The sequence below is a fragment of the Cucurbita moschata genome, unplaced genomic scaffold (genome assembly GCF_002738365.1).
Source record: "Cucurbita moschata cultivar Rifu unplaced genomic scaffold, Cmos_1.0 Cmo_Scf00016, whole genome shotgun sequence".
NCBI lineage: Eukaryota > Viridiplantae > Streptophyta > Magnoliopsida > Cucurbitales > Cucurbitaceae > Cucurbita > Cucurbita moschata.
Window position 1 is genome coordinate 3818810 of NW_019268532.1, and position 24577 is coordinate 3843386.

The 24577-nt window shown below is 37.9% G+C and overlaps 5 protein-coding genes across 9 annotated transcripts in view; 3 read left to right on the forward strand and 2 right to left on the reverse strand.

Moving 5' to 3' along the window:
* LOC111454216 (WD repeat-containing protein DWA2-like) overlaps positions 1-383 on the forward strand; it is a 3860-nt gene extending 3477 nt beyond the window's left edge. The window contains exon 8 of the mRNA XM_023095601.1: positions 38-383. Within this exon, the coding sequence (XP_022951369.1) occupies positions 38-76 (39 nt within the window). The 3' untranslated portion in view covers positions 77-383. The remainder of the gene's footprint in view (positions 1-37) is intronic.
* Positions 384-1873: 1490 nt separating this feature from the next.
* Positions 1874-6993, forward strand: LOC111454211. 2 transcript variants are annotated; one of them, XM_023095596.1, is made up of 11 exons: positions 1874-2460; positions 2741-2829; positions 2971-3164; positions 4683-4722; positions 5069-5150; positions 5246-5323; positions 5784-5909; positions 6010-6131; positions 6333-6405; positions 6524-6598; positions 6682-6993. In XM_023095596.1, the coding sequence occupies exons 1-11, from the start codon at positions 2153-2155 to the stop codon at positions 6845-6847; spliced, it is 1353 nt and encodes a 450-aa protein (XP_022951364.1). In that variant the 5' UTR covers positions 1874-2152; the 3' UTR covers positions 6848-6993. The 2 variants fall into 2 exon arrangements, with proteins under 2 accessions (XP_022951364.1, XP_022951365.1); XM_023095597.1 differs by having other exon boundaries at positions 6366-6405.
* A 955-nt stretch (positions 6994-7948) lies between these two features.
* Positions 7949-14099, forward strand: LOC111454215. 2 transcript variants are annotated; one of them, XM_023095600.1, is made up of 8 exons: positions 7949-8372; positions 9406-9495; positions 9593-9673; positions 9816-9947; positions 11983-12201; positions 13307-13399; positions 13591-13786; positions 13822-14099. In XM_023095600.1, the coding sequence occupies exons 1-7, from the start codon at positions 8151-8153 to the stop codon at positions 13756-13758; spliced, it is 1005 nt and encodes a 334-aa protein (XP_022951368.1). In that variant the 5' UTR covers positions 7949-8150; the 3' UTR covers positions 13759-13786; positions 13822-14099. The 2 variants fall into 2 exon arrangements, with proteins under 2 accessions (XP_022951368.1, XP_022951367.1); XM_023095599.1 differs by having other exon boundaries at positions 13591-14099.
* LOC111454214 (metallocarboxypeptidase A-like protein TRV_02598) lies at positions 14022-18001 on the reverse strand. The gene is made up of 11 exons (XM_023095598.1): positions 17661-18001; positions 17108-17165; positions 16921-17031; positions 16559-16696; positions 16107-16176; positions 15959-16014; positions 15417-15542; positions 15000-15139; positions 14700-14772; positions 14529-14603; positions 14022-14439 (listed from the first exon to the last, which is right to left on the reverse strand). The coding sequence occupies exons 1-11, from the start codon at positions 17816-17818 to the stop codon at positions 14119-14121; spliced, it is 1326 nt and encodes a 441-aa protein (XP_022951366.1). The 5' UTR covers positions 17819-18001; the 3' UTR covers positions 14022-14118.
* A 2444-nt stretch (positions 18002-20445) lies between these two features.
* LOC111454218 (protein DSS1 HOMOLOG ON CHROMOSOME V-like) lies at positions 20446-23325 on the reverse strand. 3 transcript variants are annotated; one of them, XR_002712392.1, is made up of 4 exons: positions 23189-23325; positions 22370-22486; positions 20693-20893; positions 20446-20591 (listed from the first exon to the last, which is right to left on the reverse strand). XR_002712392.1 is itself a non-coding variant. In XM_023095605.1 (3 exons), exons 2-3 carry the CDS (start codon positions 22461-22463, stop codon positions 20766-20768), a joined length of 222 nt encoding a protein of 73 aa, XP_022951373.1. In that variant the 5' UTR covers positions 22464-22493; positions 23194-23325; the 3' UTR covers positions 20648-20765. The 3 variants fall into 3 exon arrangements, 2 of the variants coding, with proteins under 2 accessions (XP_022951373.1, XP_022951372.1); XM_023095605.1 differs by lacking the exon at positions 20446-20591 and having other exon boundaries at positions 20648-20893; positions 22370-22493; positions 23194-23325; XM_023095604.1 differs by lacking the exon at positions 20446-20591 and having other exon boundaries at positions 20648-20893.
* Positions 23326-24577: the final 1252 nt, after the last annotated feature.

Sequence of the window (24577 nt, forward strand, 5' to 3'; positions counted from 1 at the left end):
TTTTTTTTTTTTTTTTTTTTTTTTTTCTTGTGAACAGGTCGTTGTAGAATCAGTGAAGCCTTTTCTCTCGAGATAATGGATTTCATCTTGGATTTTCTTTCCCAATATTGATTGCTTCCTCGGTGGGCTACTGGACTTGCGTTAACCCTCCCCTCAAAGCTTACATCTGTTCCACAGCAGGAGTGACCATTGTTACTGAATTTAGTTCAAACAAAACTTCACTCGTCTTTATGACGTTATTTACGAGATCGCTGGACAAGCATGACCACAGTAACGGAGAAATTCTACTACCCAAGGAGTAATTTTATTGTTCTGAAGATGCCATAGCTGTTATGAACAAGCCAAGTACCTTTCTTCTACCATTTGTTGCGTTGAACTTACTCAACTAGTGCATACATCTTGAAAGAAAATAATATTATAGATTTTGATTTCCTCTTGGTTTGGATGCCTATGCTGTTTGGTACTTGGGACATGGGCGCAACCGGGAAACAAGAACAGCAACAACCAGCCATCTTATCCCCCGTATGTCTGTTGTATTGTCAATGTAACGGCCCATGCCCATAGCCTTTCTCTTTTAGGTCTTTCCTTCAAGAATGTTTTCTTCTCCTCTCTTTTAGGTCTTTCCTTCAAGAATGTTTTCTTCTCCTCTCTGATCGATGTGAGATCTCACAATCCACCACCCCCTTTGGGACTTTAGCCGCTTCGTTGGCACATTGCCTAGTGTCTAGTCTGATACTATTTGTTACGGCTCAAACCCACCGCTAGTAGATATTGTCCTCTATGATTTTTTTCCTTTCGGGCTTCCCCTCAAAGTTTCTAAAACGTGTCTGATAGGGGGAGGTTTTTATACCTTTATAAAAATAATTTCATTCTCATCTCTAATCGATGTGAAATTTCAGAGAACTTTTGAAGGAAAAAGGAATCTAACAATGATTTTCTCTTATGATTACTGTCTCGTGTGAGTTGTGGATGAATATGATTGAAGTTTTGATGCTTATCCTAATGTACTTGAATGAAAAAACAACAGGAATGCCATGTCAGGGCTACCCCTGTGAAACCTCTGGTTTCCTCGTTCAGTAGCACAAGTCTTATTAAGACCAAGTTATTCTATGGTGGGTGTTTGTTTGACTTGAACAAGTGTCCTTTTGCCACGTTGGATATCATTTTCCATTTTATCCACAAATAATGAGTTAGTTGCCTTTGCCAATCAGAATCTTGCCATGTCACCCTAGATTGAGCTTGCGACACGTGTCGAAACCAGGTGCAAAGCAGGGAAAGAGGTAAAAAAAAGTGGATAAGATTTGAGGAAATTTGGGAAATTCAGAGCTTTTCCTTTCCAACATGGGTCCCATTCCCATCCACCTATGAACAAACTTTTTTTTTTTTTTAATAATAATTATTGTAATACTAATAATAATATTAATGCCAACATTTACGACAACACATTCTTTAATTAAATAAAATAAATATAGAATATTTTTTTTAAGAGCAATATTTTATATCACATAATTTGAATAACTAAATATAAATTTATATAACAAGTATAGTTTGAAATACAATAAAGTGCATTTTATGATATAATAATAGTTTTCTTATAAATTAGTAACTATTACTTTATAAATGAGTCATCTATTTTAGTACAATTATTAGAATAATTATTTTATAAAACAATTATTTAATAACTTTAAAACATGTTTTTAAATTGGAGAAAAAAATATAAAGAAATATTTCACGATCTGAGAAAAAGAGAAGTGACGGCTCAGACGGTGCCACGTGGAATGTCCACTGTACAAAATCCGCACTTGTGGGACCCCTTCTCCCCTGCTCACGTGTTTGAATAAATCTCCGAATTTCCTTCCCTTCGCCGAACCACCACCGATCTGATAAGTCTGCCCGCCCTTCTGCTTCAGCCCACGCAATTTCTCTCTCTCCATTTTCAAATGCCTCTTCACATCAGATTCTTTGGAACTTCTCTCTTCTTTGATCTTCCATGATCATTTTCCCCTATTCCTTCGCATTCCCAATTCTTAACAACTTACCTACCGCTCCAAATTGAGATTTCGAGACTGTTTCTTACTTTTTGCCTCCAATCCACAATACCCACATTTTGTTTTCTTCATTTCGCTGCTTTCCCATGGGATTTCTGTAAGCAATGGCCGCCTGCTGCAGAGGATTTCCGACCCATTTCTATTTCGATAGGCGGGTCGAGTCGGTTCTGTTGCGTGGCCATGGGGGGGCCGAGCTGAGAAGGAGGACATGGGGGAGGATTCTGTTTGGGATTAGTCGAGTTGGGTTTAGTCCTATTCGTTGCTGCTGTTCTGATTCTATGGTTCCGATACGTAGAATTACTGGGTCTGGGAAGAGCGTAGAGAAGCAAGAAGATTGGCGTTTCGATGCCAAAAAAGCACCTCGTAAACTCTGTATCCAAGCCACTCCTGCAATGCCCTTTGCTTCCCCTCAGTAAGTTGAAGTTCTATACTGGAAATAATTAATGCTTCGTGTTGCTTTCTTCAACCCTTTTCTGTGCGTTGCAATTGGATTATTCTGGATGAAACAGTTCATCTGATAGTTCGAAATTTGAACTCATTTTACTGGAATTGAGTTCTTACTTATTAGTTCTTCTAACTAGGCATGATTGGGAAACATTGTTATAGTTGTTCAAGTTAATGCTCAATATTTGCACAAGTTGTAGATGGCTGTTATCCTCTCATGGGGTTGCTTCATCTTCTTGTTTCTGCAGATCTCGGTTTATTTCCAAGCCAGAAATACTCCCTCGCTGCACCCCAAGGGGCTCTGGTCCACAATCACGTGATTCTCCGCCAAAAAGAGGTAATCTAAATTGCTTTATGGGAATTTCATAGCTAGCCCAGGTAGTCTAGAAGCGCATTTGTGTATCATAATATGAAATTCTAGAATGGCCTTTACCGAGTATTAGTCACAACTGATAAGACATATCTTCCTCTGCTGTAGACACTGGCATTGCAAATGAGAAGGACTGGGGAATCAACTTGTTGAATGAAAATGTTAACGAGTCGGGCACAAATGAAGATGGCAGTACTTGGTATAGGGAAAGTGGGGAGGACCTTGGAGATAATGGATACCGATGTAGGTGGACTAGGATGGGCGGTCAATCTCATGATGGTTACTCAGAATGGAAAGAAACGGTATTAATTTAGTATTTTTGTCTTGTAATTGACTTTGTTGTTGATCTAGAATGAAGCAAACTTAAGCAATCTGATTAACTTTCTTACTAGGATAACTCTGACAATCCATTGTTTTCTTTTCTTTTCTGGATAAGATACAATTTCATTGATAGAGAAATTACAACTTCATTGATGTATGTAATTGATGGATACTAAGCTCTTCCTGCCCCCACCAAAAACCCCTTTATAGAACAATGTTTAGATTCATAAGACGGCTAAAACAGTCTAGAATAATGATGAAAAGAAAGGGTGAGAGAGGGTCGCCTTGCCTAAGGCCCCCTCAACGCCAAAATTTTTCCAGAAGGACACTTATTAATGATGATAGAGTAATTGGTGGAAGATATACAACCTCTAATCTAGCACCTCCATCTAGAACCAAAACCTTTGGCTTGAAGGAGAAGCTCGAGAAAATCCTAGTCTGCTTTGTCAAACGCTTTGTGTATGTTGAGCTTTATAATAACCTCTTTCCTCTTCAATGTCTTCCATTCACTGATGAGTTCATTTGCAATAAAACACACATTAAGATATGGTGACCTTCCACAAAGCCTAGTTGGTTTTCAGTAATGATGGATGGCAAATCCTCTTGAGGTCCTCCAGTATGGTGTAGCCTTCAGAACCTCTACAGATTTGTTGGTGCCAAGATCACAGATTTTTGGATTTTTTCTTTGGGGCTTCCCCTCAAGGTTTTAAAAACGTGTTTGCCAGGGAGAGGTTTCCACACCCTTATAAAGTTCAGTTCTCCTCCCCAACTGATGTGAGATCTCACAATCCACCCCCCTCCCCTTTCAGAGTCTAGCGTCCTCACTGACACTTGTTCCCTTCTCCAATCAATGTGGAACCCCCCAATCCACCCTTTTCGGGACTCAGCGTCCTTGCTGGCACACACTGCCTTGTGCCCACCCCCCTTCGGGGCTTAGCCTCCTCGCTGGCACATCGCCCAGTGTCTGACTCTAATACCATTTGTAACGGCCCTAGCCCACCACCAGCAGATATTGTCCTCTTTGGGCTTCCTCTCAAGATTTTTAAAATGCGTATGCTAGAGAGAGGTTTCCACACTCTTATAAAAAATGCTTCATTCTCCTCCCCAACCAATGTGGAATCTCACATTAGTTCTTATTGTTGTTACACTATTTCTCATAGAGACGTAGTTAACTGAGTAAAATTTTGTGATCAACTGTTCAATGTCTCTCAATCAATTTAGCTTGGGGCATTGGTCATTTCTTTTAATTACAGATAAGTCTCCACGTGGATTTTTATTTTTTAAATATAACAATAGTTACAACTGAGCCAGTTGGAAAAATTCTTCCATTTTCTGGTTGGTTAACTTCTGAATGACATTTATTTAATACAGAACTCATGCTAAAAATGAAGCATCATTACATGTTCTTGCACTGCTGCCACTTTGACATTGATTTTGTAACTCATTGAAGTATCATCCCAGGTCACTGCATTTAATGGATTTATTGATCTCATTGACAGTGGTGGGAGAAAAGTGACTGGACTGGATACAAAGAGCTAGGTACTTTGCTTCTTTTCTCATAAATTAACTTTCCTTCCCCACACTCTCTTTTGCTTTCTCCAAAGAGCTAGATTCTGTAAGCTCCCTAGCTATAAGATCACTATACACAATAGATATTTACTCGACTGCCGAGAACTGCTGGTTAACGTAGCTTCGAAGTTAAACATGTGAAACTTTGATAATTATTCATCATCTGTGTTTGATATTGATTCTAGAATCACAGAATGCTTTTGACCCTGCTTTTTGATCATTATGCATTCGAGTTTCTTCTTTTAGCACCTACTCTTGCTTATATTCACTAAATTCTGTCTTGCTTGTCCTGACTGAATTTTACGTCCCTCGATAGGAGTGGAAAAATCGGGCAAAAACGTTGAAGGTGATTCGTGGTGGGAAACATGGCAAGAAGTTCTTCATCAAGACGAATGGAGGTTTTTCTACTATTATTATACACTTGCTCAATGAAGTTGAGGAGACCACTTCTTACCAAGTAAAGTAAATTTTCTCTGTAATTCTGCTGGTACAGTAATCTTGCAAGGATTGAGAGGAGTGCACAGAAACGAGCAAAATCTGGCACTGAAAATGCTGGATGGCATGAGAAATGGTGAGATCATATTCAATACAAATGAAGTTAGGAAAATTAGATATGTAGTATTGTAAGGTCCCACATCGGTTGGAGAGGAGAACAAAAGATTCTTTATAACGGTGTGGAAACCTCTCCCTAGTAAACGTATTTTAAAACCTTGAGGGGAAGCCCAGAAGGGAAAGCTCAAAGAGGATAATATCTGCTAGTGGCAAGTTTAGGCTGTTACAGTTGGTATCAGAGCCAGACACCAAACGGTGTGCCAGCGAGGACGCTGGGCCCCCAAGGGGGATGGATTGTAAGGTCCCACATTGATTGGAGAGGAGAACAAAACGTTCTTTATGAGGATTTGGAAATCTCTCTCTAGTAAACGTGTTTTAAAACCTTGAGGGGAAGTCAAGAAGGGAAAACCTAATGAGGACAATATCGGACAGGGCTATTACAAGTACAAAAAAAGTTGTAACTTTTTTAAGTGATGCAGGTGGGAGAAATACGACGCCAAAGGTTGGACCGAAAAAGGAGCACATAAATATGGTAGATTGAATGAACAATCATGGTGGGAAAAGTGGGGAGAGCATTACGACGGAAGAGGATCCGTTCTTAAATGGTTTTCTCTAATCATTGTTTCAAAATTTGAATGGCAAAAGCTTTACTCAAATAGTTCTATGATGCTTACTGAGATCTCTTTCTGTGCTTTTACTTCTCAGGACGGATAAATGGGCTGAAACTGAACTAGGCACCAAATGGGGAGACAAGTGGGAAGAGAAGTTCTTCTCTGGAATCGGTTCTCGACAAGGGGAGACATGGCACGTATCTCCTAGTAGCGAACGTAAGTCTAATCTAGCATCATATTCAATTGGTTCCATTGAATTTGTGGTAGATAAGTCATATCTGTGATTAGTTTTTTCACGATTTCCTCGATTAGGCCTGTGCCATGTGGGACTGCCAAGCACATTGGTCTTTTCAGTTCGCAAATATTTGTGCTAAATCTTGCGTTGTGGTTTGTATTTTTTGTTGGTTATGAGAGAAGTGGAACTAACTGGCTTCCCGTCACATGTACAAGGTTGGTCAAGAACATGGGGTGAAGAACACTTCGGGAATGGGTAAGGTTCAAGCTATAATGCCATAATGAGTATTGTAAATAACATGCCATTTCAGGCACACTGAGAAACTTAGCTAGTACTATATTGGTAGCTGATAATATCATCATTGTGTACGCAGTAAAGTGCACAAATATGGGAAGAGCACGACAGGGGAAAGTTGGGATATTGTTGTGGATGAAGAGACATACTATGAGTAAGTTTTCTCTGGGCTAGCTGCAACTTATCTACAAACGTGAGAATCAATGGCATTTTAACAAACTTGCTCTTTCATTGAAGGGCCGAGCCTCACTACGGATGGGCGGATGTAGTTGGCGACTCGAGTCAGTTGCTGTCGATACAAGCTCGAGAGAGGCCACCTGGTGTCTACCCGAATCTCGACTTTGGATCGTCCCCTCCTGCTCCGACTGAGGAACCACCCCAAGAACTGCCTCCTCCACAATGAAGATTTGGTGATTTCTAGTCTCTTGGTCTCTTTAGTCGCTTAGGAATTCATTTAGATTGGAAATATGTGATTTCGGTTGGTAATCGTGAAGAATTATGTTTATTCATTCTTTAACGTTATCAATTTCTCGAGTTTCATGTTCACGACATTCCTGAACTATTTTGGTTCACTCACTCCCACTGCTAGCTTTGACTCCAAAATGCACCTATTGCTAGTTAATTTGGAGGATGCAGCCTTGTATATGGTCTGAGTTGATTTGATGACTAAAATTCCTTCGAGTGATATTATAAAATTTGGATAGCAATTGAAATATTAATAAAATTGGGATCGTAGCTTAATTGGTCAGAGCACTGCCCTGTCAAGGTGGAAGGTTTCGAGCCTTATATCACACTTGCACTATTGTAGCTGTGGGACAACGATTGTGCGGCACTTGTTCTAACCTAGTGAACAAGTCAGCCGTGTGAAATTTGTACTTCGCAGACATACACGAAAGCGAAGAAATATATTGAAAATAGTTTTAAAGGAAGCAATGTAATGAGCTAAAAGTGAGTAAGCAACAACGACTTTGATATCATATAACCCGAGTAAAAGAATTGACAACTAGTCAGATCCCATTATAGTACATTTTGAAACATTTTAGCCTTGACGGTATAGACAACTAGTCATACATCCTCATATGGACATAACAATGATAGCAAAATGTCTATCAAACATGCATGCAGTCATAGACAACACGTCATAGACAAGCATGACCGAGACATTCGATATGCGGTCGCAGGCAACACAGTCATAGACAAGCATGACCAAGACATCCGATGTGCGGTCACAGACAACACAGTCATAGACAAACATGACCGAGACATCCGATGTTCAGTCATTGAGACATCCGATGTGCCAGTCATAGACAAGCATGACCGAGACATCCGATGTGCGGTCACAGGCAACACAATCATAGACAAGTATGACCGAGACATCCGATATGCGGTCACAGGCAACACGCCTTAAACAAACATGAACGTGACACTTACACCACCTCATAGACATATTAACTTAGAGAGAATCCCAAAAAAAAAAAATTAAATGAGCAATTTTAGAGATGAACTGAAATAGGAGGCTGAGAAGTGCCGGTGGTGAAGGACTCATCATTAACGCTGGTGCTGCATTTCCCGGCCCCTGCCCACCAGAAAAGCTCCTCTTGCAGGGTCTCTAATGGCGATAATCTTCACCATTTTAGGCTTTCAGAACTCAAGCCCTCAATAGCCTCAATCTTTAATCACTCTGTTTACAGCTACGGAGCTAAACCATGTCTTCCTTCACTCTAAAACCCTTCTTTCTCACCTCTAAGTTATCTTCGCCTTCGCCTTCATCTTCTTCTTTTCCCTTTACTTCTCTTCGTTTCTCTTCGATTAGCCTCCCAAAGAAGCCCAGAAATGGTTTCGCCTTCACACTCCGCGCCTACGATTCTTCCAAGGGCGACACACCCGATGCCTCCTCTGCCGATTCCAACCCTCCCAACGGTACTTCGGTATTCCTCTCTGCCCCTCCTCTCTCTCGCCTCACCTTCTGTGCTTTATCTTCTACCGTATGGTTTTTAAACTCAATTTGGATTGTTCTCAAATTGTCAACGCAAACTTGGGGAAGTTTGAAGCATTCCAGTAGCGTGGATTTGGGTTTACTGTGTTCTCTTTATATTTAGTGGAATAGTATGAGTGAAGATTTTTCATATTGAATTTGGTTTGGTGATAGTCCTTGAATTTAACACATAATTGAGAGAAGCCTACGCTTTGAAGTTGTCCCATGAGCATTAATTAGCTGCGGGTACACAACCTGGCCGGACACTTTATTCATAGCTATCAAAAGTTTTTCATATTATGGATTTCATTTTTATTATCATTTCACTGTCAAATGACGAAATTATGAATGCTATCTTCTGTCTGTAATGGGTTGTACATTCACGTCCCTGTAGAGGTTTTAACTTGCTACTTGCCATTAAACGGTACTCTCTGCAAATTGTTGAAAATGATGTTACTTTTACTATTAATCAACTTAGATGGTTTTCTTTTTCGTCATCATGATGAACTTGATGGCTGTTATTGTGAGACCGCATATTGGTTAGAGAAGGGAATGAAACATTCCTTATAAAGGTGTGGGAACATCTCCCTAGTAGATGCATTTTAAAACCGGGAAGTTGATGACTATACGTTACGGGCCAAAGCGGACAATATTTGCTAGCGATGGGGTTGAGCTGTTACAAATTGTATTAGAGCTAGTCCTTGGGTGGTGTGCCAGTGAGGATGCTGGCACCCAAGGGGGTGGATTGTGAGATCCCACATTGGTTGGAGAGAGGAACAAAGCATTCCTTATAAAGGTGTAGAAGCCTCTCCCTAGTAGACGTGTTTTAAAACCGTGAGGCTGACGACTATACATAATGGACTAAAGCATACAATATCTGCTAGCGGTGGGCTTGGGCTATTACAATTATATCAATTCAGTTCTCTTTATGTTGTTCTAGATTTGACCATCTATAATTCTCTGAATATATTTTATGGAATTGGCAGCCAAAATCCCGGAGAGACATTCTTCTGGAATATGTTAAAAATGTCCAGCCAGAATTCATGGAGTTGTTTGTTCAGAGGGCACCTCAACAAGTGGGCTTTTATTTACTTGATATAGTATTCAGCTAACTTTTATTTTGTATTCCCTGACTTTCTCTGATAAATTAATACATCTTCGGTTCCTTTTTAGGTTGTTGATGCAATGCGCCAAACAGTCACAAATATGATTGGAACTCTACCTCCACAGTTTTTTGCAGTGACTGTCACCACGGTTCGTATATAACCCTTATGTTATTCTTACAGTCAAGATCACCCAAATACTTGTAGTACAATTGATATTTGGTAAGAACAGGCTTAGTTTTTAAATATTTATTTATTTTAGAACCATGTTTGATTTTTAATATTTGGTTCAGGTTGCTGAAAATCTTGCACAACTCATGTACAGTGTAATGATGACTGGATATATGTTCAAGAATGCTCAAAATCGCTTTGAACTGCAGCAGAGTTTAGAGCAGGTTGCTCTCCCAGAACCAAAGGATGAAAAGGTACTTTAAATGGTTCTATTAGTTCTTGAAGGATTTTACATCTAAATATTTTCATTTTGGAGTTAACCTTGCCCATTACTTTGATCCTCCATAAGAAGTAATTAGATACTAATAGTTTTCACACTGTGCATCTGTTACTCAAGTGTGGGTTAAAATCCAGTTGTGCATTGATGATCAATGTCATGATAACTTTGTCTTCTTTTGTCTGTTTTTGTTGCAAGTGTAATTATTGTTTGCTTTGGCCTACTTATCCTGGAAGTCAGGGTTGCTAAAATGATCTGACCAAAATGTTTTATTCGGTTTCGTTAATCAAATTAAGCTTGCTAGAGAGTTGATCTTTTATCTTCTCTAGATCCTACCTAATCAACATTTGAGAAACATTCAACTTTGGTATGACCACGATCTTTATATAAGATTTCATGCTAGGTCCAACTTGTAGGTAACATAGAATTTGTTCCACTGCAGCCCATGATCCACTATAGGTGAATATATATATTGACTTACAATACTTATTAGGTAACCGATATTTGGACGTGTCACTATTCGATAATTCAACTTCCCAACCAATCTTCTGTATATCTCAGAATTTTAAAAATGATTCTCCTTCTTTAATGAGTTGCAAATTAGTATCATTGGGGTACAACTTGATTTAACTCCCATTTTTCTTTGGCATAGATTACAATCAAGTACATATTTCGTTGTGAAAAAAGATAGCTTTTTTGCTTCTCATCACTTTGATGCCTCATAAATACTTCAGTGGTCGTACCACTATCAAATTGCTGATAGAAGACAAAATGATCCGTTGAACTTTTCTTTCATTCAAAACTGCTCAAGTGCTTAGCTAATTTAACAAATCTTGCGTGTGAGAATCCATAAGAACGATTCTCTAAGGTGACGAACTTTATCACTCTCCCCATAAGCAACAAATTCAACTGGTTACTCCTCATAAACTTCCTCTTGAGGAAAAGATTGATAAATAGTTCCATTTTTATGCAAGTAAGAATCAAGCATGTGAGGAAAATCTCACGTAATCCCAATAAATACATTAAAAGAGCAAAAGATGGTAGGTAATGAGAGATTATAGGAAACAATCTAAACATGAAATTAAACCAAAAGAATAGAAAAAAGGCAGGATATGGCGACATTGATCTTATGAGTTAGGCTAAAATCAACCCCCAAAACACTGTTGAATTATAATTTTCAATAAACCAGAGAAAACTCACATGAGACTTGAAGAACTTACAGCTTTTAAATCATAGGTGAGGCAGAAAACACCATAATAATTGCTCTTACTTATGGGCTCCTCTATTTTCACAGCAACTAGAGCTGGAACTGCTTCAACCTGACTGAAAAATCGAACAGGGAAAACAATCTGTATGTCACTTCTCAAAAATCAACACAGAAAAATCCTCAAACATGTAAACACTCAGACAAGCATAAGTTTAGACCAACACATTCAGTCACTACGGATGTGTGTTATCACCTGTGTGGGTCGCTGAAGAGAAAACGACTGAATGTGGGTCGCCCGTTGCTACGGGATAAAAGCAAGGGGACACCACTGTAGATGTGGGAGATAGGAGTGAAGGTAAGGTACTAAGGTTGCACACGCACGCCTCTGTTGTTTGTAGAGCCAAAAAGTAGAACCCTACTTATTTTATGTATATATAAAATATTTTTTAATATATGCGGGTCTAGTCGGTTTTTCTATTTTGGTAGATTGCATTATGTTGAAAATACATTTATATTAAGTGGGGCAGGACAGAGAATATAATCTTGTCCCTAGTCCCGTTTATCTAACGGGTGGAAAATGCTCCCTATTCTCCGTTTAAATGGTAAATCCTTACCCCATTTGGGCGAGTGGACCTCGCAGGTTAGATGGACATCTCTAACTGCGCATACTAACATATATATTATAATACGTGTAAAACTTCATTATGAATTCCTCTGTTGTCTACAATTTTAGGTGTGGCATACTGTTAGAATTGCTTGGTTACTTAAAGTTTATCTAATATGAATTAATCCCGTGATTGTTCAGGATGGTTCGAATTATGCAGCTGGTACGCAAAAGAATGTCACTGGGGAAGTCATCCGGTGGAATAATGTATCCGGTCCCGAGAGAATTGATGCTAAAAGGTACATAGAGTTACTTGAAGCAGAGATAGAGGAACTTAATCGCCAAGTAGATAGAAAATCTGCAAGTGGGCAAAATGAATTGTTGGAGTATCTCAAAACACTTGAACCCCAAAATTTGAAGGTAAGGAAACATTCTTTCATTTCTCTGTTAGCTACTTGCTTCTGTTGGGCTTCTCGAATGCTAATTAGATTGTTGATTACTTCTGGTGTTGGAGTCGCTAGGCTTACAGTGTCATCTTTTATAGACGTTGATTGTCTATGATGGGAAAAAGGAAACACTTTCCGTTTGTATATTCTTGAGTAATCTTTGCTGTAACAAGATTGCTGATACTGATAATTGATATTTTTGTGGGACTGAATGCACTTGTAGAATTCAGACAAGAGCTTGTGTCATTCAATGCTATTTCTTTACCCACACCTTGAGGGCAAGTTGTCTTTCGTGAGGAGATTAGTAGTAAGATCATATAAGAGGTATGTTATTACTCATTAGGAAATATGTTTGGGTTTGGGCTTGCTCGAGAGGGAGCAGTCCAAGATTTCTCTGGTCCAAGTTTTCTCTTGTAACAGCCCAAGCCCACCTCTAGCAGATATTGTCATCTTTGGGCTTTTCCTTTCAAGCTTCCCCTCGAGGTTTTTAAAACGCGTCTGCTAGTGAGAGGTTTCCACACCCTTATAAAAAATGTTTTGTACTCCTCCCAACCGATATGGGATCTCACAATCCACCCTCCTTTAGGGCCCAACGTCCTCGCTGGCACTCGTTTCCTTCTCCAATCGATGTGGGACCCCTCAATCCACCCCCCTTTGGGTCTCAGTGTTCTTGCTGGCACACCATCTCGTGTCCACCCCCTTTGGGATTCAACCTCCTCGTTGGCACATTGCCTTGTGTCTGGCTCTGATACCATTTGTAACGGCCCAAACTCACCGCTAACAGATATTGTCTTATTTGAGTTTTTTCTTCTGGATTTTCCCTTAAAATTTTTAAAATGCGTCTGCTAGGAAGAGGTTTCACACCCTTATAAAGAATACTTCTAACTAGAATGATGCTATGAAAGGATACCTTACTCCTCTGGAATCTTCTTTTTCTAGCGTGTACAACCTTGTCATATTATTCATATCTAATGATTGTATCCCCTTCATGTTAGATGCTTCGTTAATTTTATTAATCTGAATCCGAACAACTACTAATGGTTCATTGATTAGTTGTGTGTACCTGAACTCAAATGCAGGAGTTGACAAGTAGCGCTGGCGAGGATGCTGTTGTTGCAATGAATACATTCATAAAGCGTCTATTAGCCGTTTCAGATCCAAGTCAAATGAAGGTTCGTCCAGACAAACGTCCTCTATCCTTCTTTCTAACAATAACAGCCATGGGTCAATGATCGGTTTGGCTAGTTCGGTCAAGAACCGAACCAAGTTGATCTGGTTTATACCCCTGGATAAAGTAATATTTTTCATCACAAAAATGGAACTGAACTTCTGCATACATATATCATGGATCTCTACATTTCAGACAAGTGTATCAGAGACAACAGCACCAGAGCTGGCAAAGCTTCTGTACTGGCTAATGGTGGTCGGGTATAGCATTCGCAACATTGAAGTTCGGTTCGACATGGAAAGAATTCTGGGAAGTTCACCAAAGCTTGCAGAACTGCCTCCTGGAGAAACAGCTAAGGAATGAAGCAGAAGAAGGCTTGAATGGAACAAACATTGACAGCTGAAACTTTGTTTGGATGGAACAAACATCTGCTTCGCCACCCTCTTTTGTACTTTTACGACCATTTTATACACGTAAAAGAATGAAATTTCTTGGACTGAATTGTAAGTTCTACCGAACCTATATATATATAATATATATATATATATACTGCTCAGACATATCAAATTTAACTGGGAGAGAGAGAGAGAGAGAGAGAGAGAGAGAGAGAGAGAGAGAGAGGGATGTTTCTGTAAACATATCAATTTCATCTATACTCGTTTAGAATAAAATATGGCAATAAACTGTGGAGTTCAGAAACTAAATACATCTTTCTTTCTGTATCTATCTCAAAGGGGAAAGGGCAGAAACAAGTGGTTTAGTGAACTTGTTTTTAGAAATTCTGGAACAAAACATGAACATTAGTAGAACTGACGACAATAAAAACAGCCTAAAATATGTTCTCATCTCTTGCAACCCTAGTTCAAACACCTCCCTTTTCTTCCCGTATCTGCTACTCCTCTCAATCAAGTAACCTTCAAGGTATTCATCAATCGACACCAGCTTGTCTAAGTTCCCCTTTCGATGGAGCTTGATCTCGCCAAGGTACCCCGGACCCAGCTTAAAGATTGTGAAAAATGCAGCCGACCAATCGCCGAGAACCCTCTGAAAACAAAGAAGAAAATTGCATTCAGCTAATGGTTTTCATGGTCATCAGTTGGTCAAGATAACAGAAAATGTTAAGTAGCAAGTACATTGAAGGTAGCGGGGTCCGTGGGATTGAACATTTTAAAGCAGTCATTCGATGAGGCAGCTGCGTCTCCATATATCTGATACAATCATATGATGAACAGAGGCTTTGTTTTAAGACATGAACCAACAAGATTATTCTATGAAAGTTACATAGCAGTTTACGTCTGACAAACCTCAAAAGTGAAAGACATTGGTACTCGTGCCTTGTCAAACATGAAATCTGTGGCTGTCCCATGTGCCAGATACCTTCAAACAAAGATCATGCAGGAATAAGTTTAAACGTAATTGCATATCAAGAATGGTAGTACAAGAGCAAATAAGGGATTCAACTAAACCAACAAAAACTTCAAATTAACTAGCTTGGATTCATTGGAAAAGATGAATTAAAAAATTTTAAAAAAGATTCATAAAGAATGGTAACCTGATATGATAAATCTACCAGATGAATGGCAATAAAAAAAAAAGAAACTAACCCAACGGAACCTCCGCCTGATCCAATCATGCAGCGGTGGTGGCAATGGAGATTGTTCAGCTCTTCAAGCAAAAGTTTCATTTGTTGAGCAATTTCGCCGTCAGGAGTTGTGTTTTTATGGTCATAAGGCATGAATAAAGCCTAAAGAAGTGAGAATCAAAAGCAGCAAGTTCAGCCTATAATGAAGAGCGGGGAAAGCAAAACTCATTACATTTTGGATTATTAATAGTACTGCTGCCATTTCTGCCAATCATCCAAAGCAAAACTGATTACATTTTGGACACCTCAAGCTAGCTAAATTCATTTCAAGAAACTTTTTGAAGAACAGTTTCATCACTATCCAGGTTGATAGTTAAATCTTGTTGTCTTAGCCCCTCAGCATTAGGCCAACACAAATGAAATTCGTATTGTTTCTTACCTCCATTCCAGAGTGCACATTGACCCATATATGTGGATCAAATGTCAAGGCAAGTTTTCGCATAATTTGAGTTTCTGGTTCGCTGAAAGGTGACAAACCAGGATTTTCCTCGTAAGGATCATAATCCTGAAACAAATAGGAAGGAGGAGGATTAAAAATCTTTGGACAGAAGAGAGTATTACAACTACCATACAGCCAGAGAGAAATCAATTGAACAACGCTTCGTTCCCCTCTCCAACTAATGTGGGATCTCATAATTCACCCCCCCTAGGGCCCAGCGTCCTCGCTGGCACACAGCTCGGTGTCTGGCTCTGATACCATTTGTAGCAACCCAACCCCACCACTAGTAGATATTGTCCTCTTTGGGCTTTCCCTCAAGGTTTTAAAACGTGTCTAATAGGGATTGGTTTACACACTCTTATAAGGAATACTTCGTTTCCCTCTCCAACTGATGTGTGATCTCATAGAACTCATAACTCATCCAACAGACAATATCAAATCCTCGTCAAATGTTCAAGTGGGAACCAGAGATAGATACCAACCTTCTCCTTTTTACCCCAATCAACGCTCCAATTCCTGTTCAGATCAACACCTCTCCCTGCCATAAGAACACAAACTCAGGCATGCCAGTATCCACCTTGAATACCTTGTATGAACATATAATGGATTAAATTAAACCAGCTGCCTTACCATTTCTTCTTTCACATAGATCCCCACCCTCAACAAGCCTGCGCCCATTTAAGTTTTCCATTGGCACAACCTGACAACATCCATGAGCAGGCACATTATTTATGCATACAGAAACGCGGGACTTAATTTTGAAGCACTAATATCAGTTAGAACATATATCTCTTTCAAGCTCTTATCAGTCCATTAACCAATTGAATTTTAACCCACATGGAAGAACTTAATAAATATAGGGTGACAAATATATTTTCAAGCTCAAGCATGAACAAAACTTTCAGTTTTGTTAACTAAAATGCAGTGTTAACTGCATGAACTTCATTGCTACAAACTTCCTAAAATTATGGAACCAAAAATTGTATGCTCCATAACTTATTTCACTTATCAATGTAAAACATTACAGCCTGAACAAATCAACAGAAAAGTTGCCAATAAGGCCGTTTTACTATCACACAAACCTTGATGACAAGCTTGTTAAGTGTGTTGTTCAAGGAAGCTCGATCCATGTGGGGCAAAAACAGTTCTTCACTCAAGATTAAAAGAATTCTTAGCGCAAGTTCTGTTGTTATGAGCTCCCTTCCATGCTGTCCAAAACTCTGGAAGACAAGGAGGAATCATCTGTCAAGAACACCAGCAATTGCCAACTGAGATGATATCTTCACTTAATCAAAAGAAAGAATGACAGGAAGAACAGAATTCTAAAGTAAGCCCATTTTAATTTATTTCAAGAACTAAACAGGCATGTTTCAATCCCAAAATATCACTAAGGAAATGAAAACCTAGAAGATCAAACGAATATGTAATTGAACAGAAAACTTACAAGAAGTATCCGGAACTTCGAGATGTCATCAATATTATTCCTTCCATGGCGATAAGTAACCACTGGCATCTCTACAACATAACCCTTATTTCTAGACTTCATTGTCTCTATCTGCTTCAAAATTGTAAGTAAATACCAAACCAAAGCATAATGCCTGAATAAAGGAGAACCAACAACAAGAACATACAGTCAACTTATCAGAGTGCCGATGGACCACAGCTTCTATCTCCTTCATCAAATCAACACTGCAAGATCCAATCACCCAACGAATTGGGAACACTTTCAGTCCGGGTAGAACATTGTTAAATGAACAGATCGCTATATAAACAAAACAACAACATGATCGTTTCAGATGTTGAAAGTATTCAACAAACCATATTACTGCCAGGTTAATATTCAACAAAGATCACGAAACCCTAGAGTTGTATCAGACTCGTTAAGATAGTGATGCCCCCAAAAACTCATTAGATCAAAATTTCACGTTCTTCAGTATTGAGAAAGTTAGATACAGACAAATCTAGGCAGAATCTAATACATCAAATTTCTAGAACCGAGACATAGAAATTGCATCAGCTATATGATTAAATACCCAAAATCCAGACAGAGAAGAGCGATAATAAGAATCATTAATACTCCAACCGGCAAATTATACTTCGCATCTAATCTCATCCATTCTAATCAGGAAGAAAGTGAAAAGAGAGAAAAAGAAGTGGCGAAATCCGAATCAGAAAATAACAAACCTAGAATGATAAAGATCGCGGTTGATTGGGGTTAATCGATTGTTGTCGGGATCCTGAGCAGCAACGAGAAAACAATCGAAAAATGTGAAGAAGAAGAAGAAGAAGAAGAAGAAGGCGAGGCATAAGGAGGGGAGGAGAGAGCGGAGGGGGCGAGCCATAAGGCAGAAACAGGGGAAAGCAGATCGTGGGTGTTGTTTTCAGTTGGTCAGAGTCGCCATTGTTGGAAGGTTTTGTGGAATGAACACGATGAAATCAATGTCGATTGGCAGACGAAAAGGGAAAGAAGATGAAACTATATTCTGCACGTTCAACGGCCCCAATTTTGCAGGCTTTTACAATGATCATTCCCAATAGCTTCTAAGAAACTTCTCTTACACAACAATTTTAACAGTTGAGCTGATTGGACCACCATCCACTCCCCCTCTGTTTCAATCCGACATTAAAAAAAATCATTAAAAAATTGTTTTTTAAGTTATTTTTTATTTTAGATTTCTACAAATTTCATGAACTAAAGTAATACTTTTCATGATTAATTTCATAAGATATATAAAATTAATTATGAAAATATTAATTCATTTGAGTAATAATATACTTCATTAAAAATATTATGAATTTATTGAAGAATTCTCATTATTTGTGATAATAAACGTGGTTAGATTAAATTTTTCATTAAAATGAAAATGTGATATGATCGTGTCTATTGAAATATGATATATGTAACAAAAGTAATAGGTTTTAGTTTTACTTCATATATCTCTTTATTGTTTGAAAAGGTTCATTTAACCATATGAACGGTCAAAAGGAGTCAGCTAGAAAATAGACCGGTCAAAAGGATGAATCGAGTCAACAGAAAACATAGATTTGTGAAAGGTAGAAGAAAAAAAATGTTGAAATCGATGCTACTGACCTACCTATTTTCTTGGTTTTTTTTTTTTTTTTGGATAAAATTGGATGCATAATATTTCTCGGTTCACTCAAGAATCCACTAGGTGGGCTCGTTTGCATACCCCTATGTCTTGCTACATGCTAGTGCATGCTTACGTTGCTAGAAACCAATAGAAAGAAAGAGTCGCATATCATATTATGGCGTACGCGTCTCTTACAAATCATACTAAGAAAGTATCACAACATTGATCTATATTATTATGCTTCATTCTTGCTATTCTTTCTTGTTTACATTGAACAAGAATTAGGAGGTCAATGGCAAGCGCATAATGGAGGTGTGTGTCATGGTCGTATATTTTCAACTATGCGATGTCGTGATCTTGACACACTTACGACCAGCCCTGAAGGGAATCGAAGCCCCATATTCATTTTTTGTTCAGCGTTGTGACTTTGTCAAACCTTAGGCGAGATTTGTCTTTATCAACCGAACACAACTTGTGCATAATCTAAGCTTATTCGGCCACACACGCTGCTTGCGCGTGCATGTTCAAGGTCTCTCAATACAACATTGCGTCCCACATCATCTAGGTTCTCAACTTAATATGGCACCTATGTCTTGATGCCATTCGAAGTCGTGAGGTGTCGTCGGCCATTACAACTCACTCGATCATGTCATTGAAAACGAAACCATGTGTCGTTCATAATACTGGGACATCCTGAATATCCATCCATCTAAGTTCTATCAAGGCATATTGGACCCTCATTTACGGACTTCGTAACGGATAGTGGGTGTATGATCCAACCTCCGACACATGGGTTGGGGCACAATGTCAACACACTTGTGTCGTTCAACATTGTCCTTAAAAAAACTCATTTAAAAGGAAGTTGCCTAAAACACTTGTCTCGCAACGCTCGCCCTGATTGTGACACAGGTATGTACCACAGAGTAGCTCGCTTAGGTCACATGGCCCAGGGGTGGTGGAGAGTTGATACCATGTCTCCCCTTATCTAGTGGGTGTAGACATGATTTTGAGGCATTTCCAATTTGGTACATGTAGACATGATTTTGGTTAACGGTCATCGGTGTCGTGGAGCGTCAGTTTCATGTCCAATTGGCACCAAATTTGGCGAGCTTTCATATGTCATATGGATGAACTTGAATCCAGAACCACATGTTCAAATTCCCTCAAAAACCCCAACTTTCAGGGTGGAGGCCGAGGCCCTACCCAACCCTTCAACAAGTCTATCTCTGATACTCATATATACTCTTTGCCCCTACTTGCTTATGTCTCATCTTCTTTTCAATGTACACATTATTGGTGTGTTGGATGATATACTATTCTCCTCGGTTGCATCATGACACTTGTTTGTCTTAGCTCTCCCGTGACCGAAAGTGCACCACTTAAGAGTTGCCGCTTTGCTTGTCTCAACATGAAGATCACAACCTACTTTTGCTCATAGTATGGTTGTGACACTATGCAACTATAGGGGACACTGAATCAAGTCTTTTAAACACTCCACATCCGTGGCAGCCTATGGCTCAAGTGTCTCAAAAAGTGAGTTGTTACGTACTATTTGAACATTATCATTTTGTATCTCAATCCCATATGGTTCAAGAATTAACCGTTATAACAGGTTATAAGTAAATTTCAGTAGCAAACAAAAAATTAATTGGTTTTCATTAACAAAGTTGATTGATTCAAGACCTAACTATTATCTTTCATTTAATTTGTACTAGATTCATTCAAGGTTTTTCCAGACTACATTACAGAAGTCCTGAGCTTATAACTATTATCTTTCCTTAAGAATGTTCTTATGATAGAGTTTCGAACTATTTTCTTTCCCTTTTTGAGTCTCTCTTTACTTTACTTTGAATATGATGATGCCAAGCTTCTCTCTGTATGGAGCACTTAATGTTCTTACTATGAAAGAAAACAAATGGATATGATACAGAATTCCGTACCTTTTTTCTTGCCCCTCATCAATTCCTTCTCACAAGGCCACACCCAAAATTGATCAAATTTTAAACCTCAAGGTCGGATCCAAGTTGATGCAGCTAGCCAAGCAAGCATTCGATGTATGGTGTTAGTATCACTAACGTGTACTAGGAAGAAAATTCAAATATTATGGAAGAATGGGCATCAGTATTCATGACAGCAAGTTCATAATGGTTGAAGTTTTTGGTACATTCCTGGTTGAATAAGATTCCTAAGTGTCTCTTCATTTTCTCACAGCATTGTGCTCCAATTCTCTCTTAAGTTGCAACGAGAAGTCGTCATTCACATCGTCATCGTCCCAGTCGTCTTCCCACTGCTGAGTAATTTCTTTACCTTCCTTGACTTCCCACTCTGTAATTCATTTTAACAAACAGAACACAAGGAATGGTTATAAAAATATCCGAAGGCTTAAAGATGGTATGCCAAGAACAAAAGAACTTTGGTTTTTGTAGTCGAGAGATGTTCAGCAGAGTACTAAGTCAACATTAAGCAAGTGAAAGATCAACAAGAACACATTCTTAGTGAGTACAATTAACGGAATCAGGCCAGCAATCTATAATGCTCCATTTAAACAACTCCAAAACTTCCTTATGACTATAAATTTTTCCTTTTAAAGGATATGCAGGATCTTCAAATCATAGTTTCAGTCAACAACAAGATCAGGCTACCACGCATACGATATGAATGTTGGTCAGGTAGCCGTAATCACTTCCATTGAGCAAAGTGAAGTGGTTTTAGCTTTAAGGTCATCATCAATTTGTTTGTATAAATATAAAATTGGAATAAGTTTATTCTGCCAATCCCTCAGCAATCAAAGCAAAATCTGTAGATTATTCAGAAATCAACCACAAACTCCATTTGAAAGCTCTACCACCAACTTCTTGAGTATTACTCCTAGTATTTTTGAGGATACAAGGAAACTTCTTTTATCTTTAGGGGAAAAAAAATATTTCAATTAACTGTTTTTTCATAAGTAATTATGTCAACTTAAAAGCAAACATCTAGAGGGTATTAATATCTTAAAAAGAAAAAGACGGTTACAGGTCCAAGACTGCAATCGAGTTATGGGTTGTAAGTGGAAGTAGACGGTGTGGGGGAAGAAGTAGAATTTTTCTTTCGACCTATTTTAGATAATTGTAAGGCACAAATAGAAGAAACCTTAAGTTAGAGTACTCAAGACTGAATTGAAAATTCTTAGGTACCATTTTTATGGATGTTTATGACTATTTATACAAGTTGTATATAACCATTGCTACATCAAAGAAACCATGAGTCAATCATGAAGAATCATCCTCCTAAAACAAGGAAATTAGCTAAAAATAGAAATGAAGGTGGAGAACTCGTCATTACCGTACGGAAACTGAAAAAAACTGCATAAAGAAAAATTCAACCAATGGGTTCTTCTTTCTACCATGAGTGTAACGTGTGTACACTTGTAGTGGCATTGTATCACAGACCCACCGCTTAAGGGGCATATCTTTTAAAAACTATTATTCCAACTCTTCTTCATCCTGGTTCATACTTTTGTCCATTGATTGTCACTATTGTAATTGAGTTTACAAACATTCTAGCTCATTTTTTTCAAACATGGGACTCCAAGGATTTACCATGAAATAGTGAGTGAACAAAACAACCGTAATAGGGCATCCAAATGAAGAAAACTAGCAATTAGGACTAAATCTGTAACAGGATTACCCAGACTGTTAACTTCAACATTTTTTGGATGAAACAAAGAAGAAATTGCAGGACAAGCATAAATGAAAACTGAGTGCCAATGGAAAACGATAGTATTATGAAAAATAGAAGACAAATAACTACAAGTCATACCTTCATTAATCTCAAACTCTTCGAACTCATCGTCATCCTCGAAGAGGTCAACTTTCACTTCCTCAGTAGCTGCCTTCGGTTCAGTTGCCATCATAAAGATCACACTGATCTACAAATCTTTAGAATTATGAAAAATCAGCAACAAATTTGAAATAGATTAACAAAGGAAATACACACATATGAAGGCATGTTTTAGTGTTGAAAGCATGTACTAGACCAAAGTGACCCACCAATCAAAATTTTGGGGCTTATTGTTCAACCAACTTGAATTTCCACACCAATCCAATCCCAAGAGTGTTGAATTGGGGTGAGCAGACAACATACACTTTACACAGGATTTTTTACTTTGGCTACGAAACAGTAGTTGTTTGTTTCCTAACTTCAAATTTATAGCTTAAAATTATACATATTTTTCTAGTGTCGCTTGAAAGTCCATGAAGATCACAATAATAAACATATCTTAAAAGCAATGGTTATTATAATTGAGAGCACAGAAACTGGAAAATCACATTTGATTCTTCGAAACAGGCAGACACGTAGTGTGGGGCTCATTCAATAAATTTTCCGTACAGAAGATGATGCAGAGACGAGACAAAAACAGAGAAGAGAGGGAGAACTGGAGGCATACAGAATTCATTGTTTTTCCTCCCTAATTCGGCAGAGAATCAAAGAACACAACGAAACTAGTAGAAACTATAAAAACAAACTATCAAACACAGCATAATTCACCAGACAAATCGTAAACCATCGCCGAGAGAGAGAAATGCTATAAACAAAAACTTGGCGGATCAAAAATGGAGAGAAAAAGAAGTTAAGAACCTTGAGAGAGCGAGTTGTGAGAAAGATTGGGAAGATCGCGGGAGTCTTGTGTTGCTTGATTTGTAGTGAAAAAATTGACCCAGATATCTTGAGGAACAAGTCGTTCAGCTTCTGCACTTCCTTTTAAGAAAAATCATTTTTACGCTAGAAATTCAATTTTAATTTCTACAAAAGATAAATTAATTATATTTGATTGTTTAAATATAACGTTTATAATTAAATTTTAATTTGATTATCATACTCACTATTTATAATAAAATATATTTTCTCTCCTTTAATATAATTTATTCACCGCATACAATATTAAATATTTAGGATTAAGAGTTTATATAATTTTATAAAATTGATTTATGCAGAAAATTATTGAAATTTATTAGAAAATAAATTTAAAAGCCTAAAATTTAAGGTATATAATTAAAAATTAGTTAATTAATTTAATAAAAGTAAAATAGAGTTATTCTAAAAATTAAATAATGTAATAAAACTATTGAAATACTTTTATAGAAGACCCTCTGTTGGAATTGGGATCTACCGAAAAAGATTACAGTCGATCTAATAATAATCGAGTGACATTCTTTCTTCAAAAATCCCTTAGATATGATACAAAATGGATCATGTTCTATCGTTGATCAGAAATTTCTCTATGAACAATACGAATTGGAGTTTGAAGAAGGGAAAGGAGTCGCAATAGATAGAGGAGGATTTATTCAATCACATAGTTTGGGCTCCTAGAATATGGCGCCAATCGAAAGGCTCAATGAATTCGGATTTTCCTATTGGGCTAGGTTATTTCGAGGCAAGTGGATCATTTCTGATGAAGAGGATGAGCTTCAAGAGAATGATTTGGAGTTCTTGCAGTACCAGACACGAGATAAATCTTCCAACGATTAAGACTTTTTTCGAATAAGTCAATTCATTTGGGATCCTAGAAAGGATTGTTGGGAAGGAGTCCCACATTGACTAATTTAAAAGAGGATTATGGATTTATAAGTAAGAACTATATTTTCAGGTCTTTTGGAGAAGTTCAAAACAAACTCATGAGCTCGTATTATTTGTTTTAATTTTATTTAATTGCATGGTTTTTTTTTTTTTTTTAATTCTTCAACCAATTTTAGAATAAATTTGTAAGCCTCTTAAAAATGTTATTTTTAAAAAATATATATAGAAATTAAGTTGCGAATTTTAAAGATTTGAAAATTAAAAAAAATAGATAATTTAGATATTAAATGGTCTTAAACGAGGATTATACGTTATTACTGTTATTATTTCTATTATTGCTATTATTTTTGTAGACTGCCATTTGTGGAAAAAGAAAACAAATTTAAGGAAAAATAATAAATAAATAAATCTCACGCAGTTGTCACTTGCCATGTCAGCCTCTCATCTACG

Excerpts from the sequence above, each read along its gene's own strand:
- LOC111454215 (XM_023095599.1), top strand. The coding sequence starts at position 8,151 with ATGTCTTCCTTCACTCTAAAACCCTTCTTTCTCACCTCTAAGTTATCT. Across the intron at positions 8,373-9,405 it reads ACCCTCCCAACGGTACTTCG|CCAAAATCCCGGAGAGACAT; the intron begins GTATTCCTCTCT and ends TGGAATTGGCAG. Across the intron at positions 13,400-13,590 it reads CAGATCCAAGTCAAATGAAG|ACAAGTGTATCAGAGACAAC; the intron begins GTTCGTCCAGAC and ends TCTACATTTCAG.
- LOC111454214 (XM_023095598.1), bottom strand. The coding sequence starts at position 17,818 with ATGGCTCGCCCCCTCCGCTCTCTCCTCCCCTCCTTATGCCTCGCCTTC. Across the intron at positions 16,015-16,106 it reads TCTATGTGAAAGAAGAAATG|GGAGAGGTGTTGATCTGAAC; the intron begins GTAAGGCAGCTG and ends TTCTTATGGCAG. Across the intron at positions 14,440-14,528 it reads CGGACCCCGCTACCTTCAAT|AGGGTTCTCGGCGATTGGTC; the intron begins GTACTTGCTACT and ends CTTTGTTTTCAG.
- LOC111454218 (XM_023095605.1), bottom strand. The coding sequence starts at position 22,463 with ATGATGGCAACTGAACCGAAGGCAGCTACTGAGGAAGTGAAAGTTGAC. Across the intron at positions 20,894-22,369 it reads AGAGTTTGAGATTAATGAAG|AGTGGGAAGTCAAGGAAGGT; the intron begins GTATGACTTGTA and ends AATGAATTACAG.
- LOC111454211 (XM_023095596.1), top strand. The coding sequence starts at position 2,153 with ATGGCCGCCTGCTGCAGAGGATTTCCGACCCATTTCTATTTCGATAGG. Across the intron at positions 5,151-5,245 it reads CTTCATCAAGACGAATGGAG|TAATCTTGCAAGGATTGAGA; the intron begins GTTTTTCTACTA and ends CTGCTGGTACAG. Across the intron at positions 6,406-6,523 it reads GAAGAACACTTCGGGAATGG|TAAAGTGCACAAATATGGGA; the intron begins GTAAGGTTCAAG and ends TTGTGTACGCAG.